The following is a 12,273-nucleotide window of genomic DNA, read 5'->3' on the forward strand; positions in this document are numbered from 1 at the left end:
TTGATTCCCTTCATGCAATTTCCATACAACTCTTTTTGCCTCATAAAATTATTCCAAGGTTTCCCGGAAAGAAAAATGTGTTAAAGCACATAATATTGGAAATAATAATAAGGAAAACCTGTTCTAAGAGTCTGTAGCAATATTTTTGTCTTGTTAAAGATGCCCTGATTAAATAATGTTACATGGCATGAGATATTAGGGACTTATGAGAAGTCGCAAGACACCTGGAATCACATGTATTAATGAAATATATGACATAATCTCATGTCACACTTGCCAGAACATCAGCTGTGTTGAGATTATTGGATGATTACACGGAACACTTGAAAGAAAGTTAAATTTCTATCCTCAAATAATCCATATGAATTAAATACTAATTTCTTGATAAGATTACTATTAAAGGCTTTTTTCCCTAAGAGGAGAATGTTAAAATGTTGGACAACTGGTAAAAGAAAAACAGTTTTAAATGATAAATATTAAAATTTTCAAATCCGAGTAAAAGCTTATTGTGCTACACCATGACAAAAAGCCATCTTTTATAAATTCATGCAATTTCTAAAATTGTCCATTGTTATCTAATATGTATCAAAATGCTGCTCTAGTCAAACACTGAGAAGGCAAACTTGCCACAAACCATGTCATAAAAGTGTCCAGGACTGTGACCTCCTATGCTATGCTTGCCTCCTTTCTAGGATGATTTTGGTGGACAGGACAGGCATCAGATCCAATGACATTAAAGATAATGCTTTGTGTCAGTCTCCCCTCCTAAGTTTAAAATGTTGAATGCAACCCAAACCAGACTTTCTGAAACCCGATAGACCTGTAAGGATATGCCCTGCAAATGTAATCTGTGGATTTAATGTTTCTTGCTGAGTGGGATGATCATAAAGGGCCCATGTTCATGCTTGCTTCTGTTTTCATATTTATGTCAGTTTTTCAGTTTCATTTTTCTTTCAAATATAAAGACAAGTGAATTTATCTGTAAGTTGTTCCATAGACTTCTCTTTATTTTTCATATTCGTCACTCTTATTTTCACTGCCTACGTCAACCTGTGTTTCTGTTTGCCCACAAATTGCAATAATTCTGTTGAATCCTCTAGGCCCAATCCTTGCTGTCAAATCTAGATGGCAAAACCTCTCACTTAAAGATTTCCCCCCAATCCCCCTACACCCCCACACACTGGCACTCTTTCCTGGTTAGTTGACTTTTTGTTTGTTTAGCTTGTTTTTTCCACTTGACAAAAACTAGGATTTGGGAGGAGGGAACCTCAAATAAGCTGCCGGGCCCACACAGGTGGTTCTTAACTGTATAAGTAATCAGGTTTAGCAAGTCACGAGGAGCAAGGTAACCAGCAGCTCTCTGCTGGGACTGCTTCACTTTCCAACTCCAAATTTAGGCCTTGGATTCCTGCTCTGGCTTTTAACCTAGTGTTGATCCAAAATTTCCACTGGAAATCAGTATAGACATATTTTTTATAATGATTGTCAAATTCTAATAATAGAAGTAAGTTTTATAAAAATCTATTTCTAAATCCTTTTATAAGATACAATTTAAAAAAAAAACAAATGTGTCTAATTCATTACACATAGATCTTTGAAATTATCTTCTGTTTATGGCATAGTGCTTTAAAAATTTGGAATATTCATATAATAATAAATTATTTATTTAATACAATGTTATTGAAATGGAACATAACACACATATTATGGAAATATGAATAGACTATAGGACTGAAGAAGCTGAAAGGGATTGCATCCCCATAGTAAGAATAACTGTCAACTAACTGGACTCCTCAGAGATCTGAGGCTAAGCCACCAACCATAGAACATAACTGAGCTGGTGCGTGATTCCTGCTACATATGTAGCAGAGGATTTCCTTGTCTGGCCTCAGTGGGAGGGCATGTGCTTGGTCCTGTGAAGACTTGATGCTCTTTTGTCATTCTAGTACTCTCTGCCTTCTGGAAGAATGATTTCCTGTGAACACAGTTTCTTCCAAAATCATGCCTGGGAACTCTCCGTAGCCTCCATGCGTGGGTGTTTCCGGGAGTCAGCCATTGGGCTACTAACAGGCAATTTTAGAAATCTTTTTCTGATCCTCTATGGCGTTTGACATGATTAGAAATTCTCTTCCTCCATGCTCTGTATGGTCCATCCAGCATATTTCTTTAATTTTGATTTTTATTCTCTAAGCATGCTACAAGAAAATATGGATGCATATTCATTTCATTATTGAAATACTAAAAGAAAACAAAACCAAATATCCTTTCATGCTAAAAAAAAAAAACCAACAACAACAAAAAGCACAACTGTGTGAGAGAGTTCACTTTTTGCCTATGGAGTTATAGCACTACTCATTTCCATCAAGGTATATATATTAGCTGGGAATAATATTGTGTTAGAATATATGGAAAACATGGATTTATAACACAAATATCCATACACACATGTATAACATTATGGAACAAATACTCTTAAAAAATTAAATGATTACTTACAAAATGATTGGAGTGTATTCCTAAAGACCATATAGAAAATAGCAATTTAACCTAGTGTTGATCCAAAATTTCCACTGGAAAGCAGTATAGACGTATTTTTTTATGATTATCAAATTCTAATAATAAAAGTAAGTTTTATAAAAATCTATTCTAAATCCATTTATAAGATACAAATTTTAAAAAAATGAATGTGTCTAATTCATTACACATAGATCTTTGAAATTATTTTCTGCTTATGGCATAGAGCTTTAAAAATTTGGAATATTCATATAACAATAATTTATTTATTTAATACAATGTTATTGAAATGGAACATAACACACATATTATGGAAATATGAATAGACTATAGGTAGATTAATTTCATATGAATTCATACATTTTTATGGAAAGTATCACATGTCCCCAAGATTTCTTATGCATTTACTATTTTTACCATGTTTTATATAATCTGAATGTGTGGTATGATATAATATGCATCGTTTAAAAAAGAATATATTCTTAGGTGCATGCATATGTTCATCTTAAAGAAAATATGGTATTAAAATAGCTTAAGCTGGGTTAAGGGGTTTGCTGTTTTATTAAAATAAAAAAAATTGTTGGTACTTTTATAAGTCTGAGCACCTTTGATCATTATTTCATAAGCTTTACAAGTATAAATATCATTTTAATATCCTGATTTATAATATAGAGGTAAAACATATTTGCCTAGACACTTTAAAATTAAAATGAGTTTGAATACCAAAGACATTCGAGCTCATGATAACATTGTTTTGGAATTTTCAGAGAACAATGCGGTATCTAAAATCTTACCAAAACCATAAATACAATTTTGTCACTGTCTAATAAATGCTTTTCAAAACTTAAGATAGACACTGATTTGTTTAGCCAGATATCAGAATGGGGTGCTTGTCAACCTCACACTACATGCCAAAGTTCCGACTCATGCTAAATGGATTTGAACACAATTTGTGCATGCAGATCTCAAGTGGTAGCCTCTTAATAGATGCCAGCCACTCTTTATTGCTGCCCTCTTTTATTTCAGTAACATTTTAATTAATTCACACTGATTGAATAAATGTACATTGAGACTTATTTCCTAATGAGGGCGCATTTAGAGGAAAGGTTCTGCATCATCCTGATATCCTGTGGGTAATTATATTCTAATTATATGGTCAGGGGAAAAGAGACTATAACTCAGTACTGATATTGCTCGCTGGGCCCAATTAATTACAAGCACATAATGAAAGTTCATGATAAGGTTGACTGACAGTCAGTGTAAATTTTGATCCAATTGAATTGTACGTAAAGTGAATACAGCACTGGACTTTAACCTGGTTAGAGAATGCTTTGGCATGAGATCAGTGGGTATTCTGATGGACAAAAGATCGGAATGAATTCTTTCACAAGCTCTGTATTTAGTGGTTTGTTTTTTTTTTTTTTTCAATGTATGGTGAAAGGAAAACTAAGCTCTGGCTGTAAATACCACTCTCTCATTACCTGTGCTGATCCTGAAGTACACCACTCTCATAATAATAGAATTCTAGAGTTGGCTCATGTTTTATAAAGAGGAGCAACAAGCATAAAGGGCAGCATTATAAATGTATTATGGATATGAAATGTATAGGTATCAATCTGGTCCATTAGCTCTTGGAAAGTGGATTCTCTTCTCTCTCTTGCTCAAGCATCTTTCTTTCTCTCTCATTATACTCAAGTGATACGATACAGGTGTAGGTGTTTTCCTCAAACATATGTCTTATATGCTTATTAATGGGAGAAATAGTGAAATAATCACAGCAAAACATATGTGTCTGTTCATGTTGTGTGTGCAGGTGCATATGTATTTTTAAGTCTCTTTTATTTCAAATTTTCATTAGGATATTTAAATATATATGATGAGAAGATAGTAAAATAAAAGACATTGAGATCAAAATAAAAGGAAACTCAATAAAAATAAATATGTAAAACTTCTATTCGACATTTTTTAAAATCAAGATAGTATCATTTTTCCATTTCCATTCCTTCCCTTCAAACCCTCGTAATGTCCCCTTTGCTCTCCTAAAATTCATGGCCTATATTTCTTTAATTCTTATTGTGTGCATATATGTACATGGATATCCAGATACAATTCTAAATACAATGTGCTCAGTTCATATAACATTACTTATTTCCTGCTCATGTCATATAATATTGACTTTAAATTTGCTTCCAGAGAATATTTTTAAGGTCTCCACCTGCTAGGAGATTGCCAAGCTTGGTAGGCTGCTGGAATGGTTAGCACTAGGGATCTGCCTGTCTCTACTTCTCTGTAGTTCAGATTAAAATCACATATCATCCTGCCAACCATTTGATTTGGGTTCCGGGGCTGGAGCGTGGGTTCATAATTTGCATTTACCAAATATTATACTAACTGATCTCCCCAGCACAAGTAAAATAATTTGCCATTAACTTTCTGTAAATACAAGCTTGTAAATTTAATTTTGGTCAAATTTAAAATAGAAGTGATTAGTCAAGAGACTGAGTGGAGAAGAACTTGGAGGACGGGGAGGAGGAGGAGGAGGAGGAGGAGGAGGAGGAGGAGGAGGAGGAGGAGGAGAGGGAGCCATAATAAGAATTTAATGTATGAGAAAATTTTTCAAAAGAATCATCTACTATATATGGCTTCTACATTTTTTTTATTTTTGATATTTGGATTTATTTTCATATAAAAGTATTTATCAAAAAATATAATTGACAGTCCTTTAAGCTGACACCAAGCACTGAACTACACTTTACTAAAGGGCAGCAGTAATGGTAGAACCACATTGTATAAAATTCTGTATTATTGCTTGTGTGTCTGCACATGTGACAGTCCACACCACATAAAGCTGGTATAATGAAATTGGAATATGAAAAGAGAGATCTTGAAAAGCAAAATGTATTTAGTTTCTATACCTTAGGTATGCTAAAATATTTATTCTTATGTATGAGAAAAAACAAACGTCAACCCTCTAACTTAGACTATATGTACCTTTATAAGTATTTTTCCCTTATTCTGATTTTCTCTCCTTTTAATGTTTATTTTTCTTTTATTGTAAATACTCTTTAGCTTTTATCTTTTAATACCAGAGATACATCCTTATATATAGAAGAGAGGGAGCAGTTTAAATAATTTTATTGGTGTACTTTCAGAATACTTCTGCAGTAAAAGGTCTCTCGAATTAATCCGTATTGACCTTTAACAGTCCTTTGCTTTATTTTTTTCTGCATATTATAAATTCTTCATTAACATTTAAAGATAAAATGGAAAGTTATTTATAAAAGTAATCCAATCTCTGTCTCTCTGTCTCTCTGTCTCTTTGTCTCTCTGTGGCTCTGTCTCTGCCTCTCTCTCATATATGAGTGTTTTAATGAGTGTGTTGTATTGACAATCAAACCTAGACTTCTGTATATTAGGAAATTTCATGATCACGTATCTATATCTACAGCTGCCAACAACAACAACAACAATTTTTTTTCTGTTATTTGAATAATGAAAGCATTGGGTAGCAAACAAGTTTCTATGTCTTACTCTTATTTTGGGTACTAACTGGGTGCTTATTTAATTAATAAAATGTTAAAAATCCTAATCATAAAAAAATTGGTTAGTTTGGTTCAATGGAAGAGTTAATAATAAAATTTTAAGGTGAAAGCAATATCCTAAAGATACTAACTTTCATATGTAAGGGTAAGGCTGAATTTTGTTAATTTCACATTAATCTTAAAATAACATATGACTCTCGTAATGTGAGTACTCTGTGCCTATAATATTTTAACTAACTAAAACTTCCAATAATCTCCACCAAAGATTTTTCTTCATCTTGTGACAATCTGGAGTAAATTGTTAATTTATAATGATTAAATATTAGAAAATACAAAGGCAAAAAATATCCTAATGCGTACTTAAGAGTAATAGGATTTTAAAATTTCTTCGATATTAAATTGAACTTAATAAATGCCCTGAAGGCAAATGCGTCTTTTAAACTAATTATGTGTTCTGTGTATTCTATTTAATATTAAAAAGATACTGATGAAATAAAATCAATCACATTCTTCTGTAGTCACATCTCTCATTGATTAAATAAAAATATACATGTCCGGTATTAATTCTAATTAAAAATGTATTACACTGAGGATTATATACTCAAGATAATTTTCAAAACTAAAACATTTATTCATTTCATCCTCAATATTTAAAAATATGTACGAAAGAGTGGAAAAGCAGTAAAAATGATATCTGAATTTATATTCTTAGAAGGAGCAATTGCCTTTTTCTGCATAAAGCTGTAATGTAATTCAAGAAGATGCAACCTGCAGGCAGGTTAATTTAATAGCCACCCTTCACCTACAGATGCTGATTGTAGGAAGCTCACAGATGGAGCATCTCCATCACTTTCATATCTAGAGCAGGGCACTATCTGGAAAAGTTCTCAGGGGTGGTACCATTATTAGGTGGGCCTTCAGTTCACTTGCTTCTCTTTCTCATATTTAGTTATTATTTTTCAGCTTGCTCCCTTACCTTTTTCATCTCCAAGCCTACCTGGTCTATGTTCACGTCCGTGGCTTGCTAATACCTCTCCTGATAGAAGGAAGAAGAGCCCCTCCATTAGTATCCATAAATCACTATTTCAAGACACGTGGTAACAAAGTGACAGCTTTTTAGGTCATTCTACAATAATTGTTATCACTTGCTTTTAGACTGGAACTATTGGGTTTTTTTGCCAATGTAGTATAAAACTTCGGCTTCTGACATCAGATCTTAGACATTTTTCTCACATTTTTCTATTACCCTATAGTCCCGGTGGGTTCTTACATTGCGATTCTTGTGAGGTTAATAGAACACTAGCATTACATCAGCACAATGGAAAAACTACAATATCTGCTTGTCTCTACCTCATCTGATTGTTCACAATAACGAGTTCCTTGTGTATCATTCATTATGACCCTGACATCAAGCTCTCTCTGCTTTTCTTTTCCCTCAATTTACTAAGATATATTTTCTCATTTTGGGGAATAGAACTCTAAGTCACCATGAAAACAATGTCATTATTTCTGTCTAATCTATATAAACACAGGCATTTTCTCCAAATATTCACTGCTTTTACCATAATGAAGTATACATTATTATTTTAATTTAATTAAAGAAATATTCTACTACATTTAAAAATATGTAGTGGAAAATAGCACATTTTTATTTTTTTATTAATTAGGTATTTTCTTCATTTACATTTCCAATGCTATCCCAAAAGTCCCCCATACCCTCCTCCCCCATACACTCCCCAACTCACCCACTTCCACTTCTTGGCCTGGTGTTCCCCTATACTGAGGCATATAAAGTTTGCACGACCAATGGGCCTCTCTTTCCACTGATGGCCGGCTAGGCCATCTTCTGATACATATGCAGCTAGAGACAAGAGCTCCAGGTTACTGGTTGGTTCATATTGTTGTTCCACCTATAGGGTTGCAGATCCCTTTAGTACCTTGGGTACTTTTTCTAGCTCCTCCATTGGGGGCCCTATGATCCATCCAATAGCTGACTGTGAGCATCCACTTCTGTGTTTGCTAGGCCCGGGCATAGTCTCACAAGAGACAGCTATATCTGGGTCCTTTCAGCAAAATCTTGCTAGTGTATGCAATGGTGTCAGCGTTTGGAGGCTGATTATGGGATGGCAGTCTCTAGATGGTCCATCCTTTTGTCTCAGCTCCAAACTTTGTCTCTATAACTCCTTCCATGGGTGTTTTGTTCCCAATTCTAAGAAGGGGCAAAGTGTCCAAACTTTGGTCTTCGTTCTTGAGTTTCATGTGTTTCGCAAATTGTATCTTATATCTTGGGTATTCTAAGTTACATAAATTGTGTATATTTACTAATAGTAACGGAGTACTAGTACCTTACTTGTTTTCAGATTATGGACACAAAGCTGTGGACTTTTCCAGCCAGGCCCACACAAGAAATTCTCAATATTTCTCCTGCCTCTGAAAGGCATACTCTATAGGAAGAGTTGAGAGCATTCGGGAAAATGGAGTACTAGGATGAGCTAGGGGAAAGGAATAAAGTTAGGGAGATTGCTGTGTGAACAGCAATGCCAATCATGAACAAGTTCTCTCACAAACAAAGCCAACGTTGGAGGTTTCTTGTCTCATAACCTTGTAGTGGAACTTTTCTTCCTCTTCTTCTTCTTCTTCTTCTTCTTCTTCTTCTTCTTCTTCTTCTTCTTCTTCTTCTTCTTCTTCTTCTTCTTCTTCCTCTTCCTCTTCCTCTTCCTCTTCCTCTTCCTCTTCCTCTTCCTCTTCCTCTTCCTCTTCCTCTTCCTCTTCCTCTTCCTCCTCTTCTTCTTCTTCTTCTTCTTCTTCTTCTTCTTCTTCTTCTTCTTCTTCTTCTTCTTCTTCTTCTTCCTCTTCTTCCTCTTCTTCATCCACTTCCTCTTTCTCTCCTCCTTCTCCTTCCTCTCCTTCCTCTCCTTCCTCTTCTTCCTCTTCTTCCTCTTCTTCCTCTCCTCCTCCTTCTCCTCCTTTTCTCTTCCTCCTCCTCTTCTGCCTCCTCCTCCTCCTCTCCCTCCTCCTTCTCCTCTTCCTCCTTCTTCCTCTTCTTCTTCTATTTTTCTTCTTCTTGACTTTTTGTTTTATTCTATTTTTACAACCTACAGGTCCTTTTTGTATATATTCTGGCTTCTGGTTTTATGCTTTTATGGGATTCCTGAGTGTGGAAATGAGTGGGTCACTTGGGTCTGTATCTGTTCCTTATGCTTTTTCATGGGCTGTTTTCCTTCTGTTTGTTTGCTATATCCTGTTCTGATGTGTTTACTTTTGTTTTGTTTTATTATTATTTCTCAGACACCTGTTAGCTCCTAAGGAGAAAAAGAAAGAAGATATATCTTGATAGGAGGGTTAGTAGGGAGACACTGGGAAGAGTTGAGAAGTGAAAACTGTAATAAGGATATATTATATGAAAAATACTTCGATCAAAAGATTCTCAATGGTTAATCTACTGACTACATAAAGATGAATAAAATTATCATTATAAAGCAAAGTATAATGTACAAAGGAAATGGAAATTTGTATTCTTGATGGGTCTTTGTAGGCTGCTTAGCTGAAGTCATGCTTTGGTAAGTTGTTTCACAATGTTGCATATTCTGCTACGTAAATCCCTTGTTTGATAGAAAGATGCCCTTGTACTAAATCCAAGGAAACAAAAAGTATATGAAAGGTCTATAGTTCCAATTCATGTATCACACAGATACCTGGTGATACGGTAACAGGCACTGGTGTTTTATTCTTAGCTTTGTTTTTTCTGCTTTTTCATAAACTTCTCTTTTTCAGCAGACTATGCCCAGTGCTGGAGCTTCAGTTCCTGAGGTATGTATGAAAAATGTTGCAACTATTACAAGTGAAAATCATGATCACCTTAGATTGATGTAAGAGGTATTTAAATGATTCCAAATCTTACATGACATTAATGTTTAAAATCTATACAATAATCTTAATTGTATTGTCAACATTTTGATATTGAAAGTAAACTTCTTTGTATTTTCCCTTCTTTGTAAATGATGGAATAGTTTTGAAGAATTTATCACTTATAATTGTGTAAAAATTAAGAATAACTGAAATTATGTTTCACAAAATGTATAGAGAAAAATCAATATTTTGGAGAGTATGGCTGCTATGCATTTTATTCTCAGTAACAATGTATACGAAATTCTCAATAGCAATGGTAAAAAGCATGGCAAAGATCCAAATCACTTCAACTTTATAAGACTATCAGCATGTAGTATTTGATAATAGTGTGCTGAGAAACTTTGGCTCACCAGAGTGAAATAGCTATCATGAAATATATGGCATCATATCCAACTTCACCAGAATCATATCTAATCCAAGTAAATGCCTTTTGTTTACAAATAATAAAGTTTTTGTTGACACAGCATTTGGTAATGTTTAAAATAAAGATCTACCATTTTATCTTTAGATTTTTCCCCATATTTTGTGTTTATTCCACTCCATATTTTATTCACCCATTCCCTGATCTACCCTCAGACTGTTACATATCCCATACCTCCTCCTCACTATCCTGTCTCCATGGATATCCCCATCCCTCACCCCACCTGACCTCTAAATTCCCCGGGGCCTCCAGCCTCTTGAGTGTTAGGTGCATCATCAGAATGAACACAGATCCAGAAGTCCTCTACTGTATTGTGTTGTGGTCCTCATATTAAGTGGGGCCAGTCATTAGTCTCCACTCTGATCCATCCTCATCCCTGCATATTTTGTAGGCCACATAATTTTTGGTTTAAAACTTTTGTGAGTTGGTTGCTGTCCCCCTCCTTCCAGTGAATGTCCTGCCTTGCTACAGGAGGTGGCCACATCAGTTTTTGTATCTCCCATTAGTTGCAATTCTCAGAGAATTCTCTGTTTATCTCTTTATCCCATGTTATAATTAGGTTATTTAGTTTGTTGATTTGTAATTTCTTATGTTCTTTATAATATTCCTGACACACCTCTGTTGGATGTATGGTTGGTGAAAATCTTTTCCAATTCTGTAGGCTTCTGTTTTGTCCTATTGATGGTATCCTTTGCCTTGAAAAAGCTTTTCAGTTTCATGAAATGTCATTTATTATTTATTAATCATAGTTACTGGTGTAATAGATTTTTGATAGTAAAGTTGTCTTCTATATGAATGATTTTAAGGTTACTTCCCACTTTCTCTTCTATTAGATTTAGTCTTGTTTCTTGTTGATGCTTTGGATTTAAGTTTTCTGCACAATACATATGGGTCTACTTGCATTCTTTTACCTGCAAACAGTCAATTGAACCAGGACCATTTGTTAAAGATACTTTCATTATTTTATTGTATGGTCTTGGTTTCTTTGTAAAATATTAAGTGTTCATATGTGTGTGAGTTTATTGCTATTTTTTTATTCTATTCCATTGATCAATCCATCTGTTCCTATCCTAATGCTACAAGGGTTTTTACTGCTATTACTCTGGAGTACAACTTGAAGTCAGGGATGATGATACCCTCAGAAGTTCTTTTATTGAACAGGATTGTTTTACCTAACCTGGACTTGTTGTTTATTCCATATGAAGTGGAAAATTGCTCTTTCAATGCCTGTAAAAAATTGTGTTGGAATTTTAATGGGAATTGCATTGAATATGTGGATGTTCATTTTTACTATGTTAATTCTACTGATCTATGAGCTTGGGAGATGTTTACATCTCTTGATATCTTCCTCAATGTCTTTTTTTTCAGAGGAATGTCAATTCCTGTCATATAAGTCTTTTATTTGCTTGGTTAGAGATCCAGAAAGATATGTAATAATATTTGTGGTGATTATAAAGGATGCAGTTTTCACAATTTCTTTCTTAGCTCACATATTGTTTGTGTAAAGGAGGGCAATGATTTTTGTAAGGTGATTTTCTATCTAGCTACTTTGCTGAAGGTATTTATCAGATGGAGTTCTCTGGTAGAATTTTTGGGGTCACTTATGTATACTAAAATATCATCTTTGAATAGTGATACTTGGAATTCTCCCTTTCAATATTTGTTCATTTATCTCCTCTAGTTGTTCTAACTAGAATTTCAAATACTATGGTGAATATATTTGTAGAGAGTGGGCGGCCTTGTCTTGTCCTTGAGATTGTTTTAAGTTTCTCCCCAATTAATTTAATGTTGGGTGGTCTTGTCAAAATGTCAGTCTTATACTTGATTGATAGAATGACATTCTGTATATTGCTTTTATTATACTTAAGTATGCACCTGGTATCCTTG

At 34.2% G+C, this 12,273-nt stretch overlaps 1 protein-coding gene across 5 annotated transcripts in view; it reads left to right on the forward strand.

Moving 5' to 3' along the window:
- The window catches only part of Dgkb (diacylglycerol kinase beta), a 757,709-nt gene that overhangs the window by 284,142 nt on the left and 461,294 nt on the right, over positions 1–12,273 (forward strand). For 3 of the 5 annotated variants that reach the window (XM_029484790.2, XM_021178684.3, XM_021178686.3), the window contains one exon: positions 9,831–9,866. In XM_029484790.2, the coding sequence (XP_029340650.1) occupies positions 9,831–9,866 (36 nt within the window). The remainder of the gene's footprint in view (positions 1–9,830; positions 9,867–12,273) is intronic. The other 2 variants (XM_029484791.2, XM_021178687.3) reach the window with 1 other exon arrangement.

This window comes from Mus caroli, unplaced genomic scaffold, assembly GCF_978045245.1.
Source record: "Mus caroli unplaced genomic scaffold, Mus_caroli_1 scaffold_14, whole genome shotgun sequence".
NCBI lineage: Eukaryota > Metazoa > Chordata > Mammalia > Rodentia > Muridae > Mus > Mus caroli.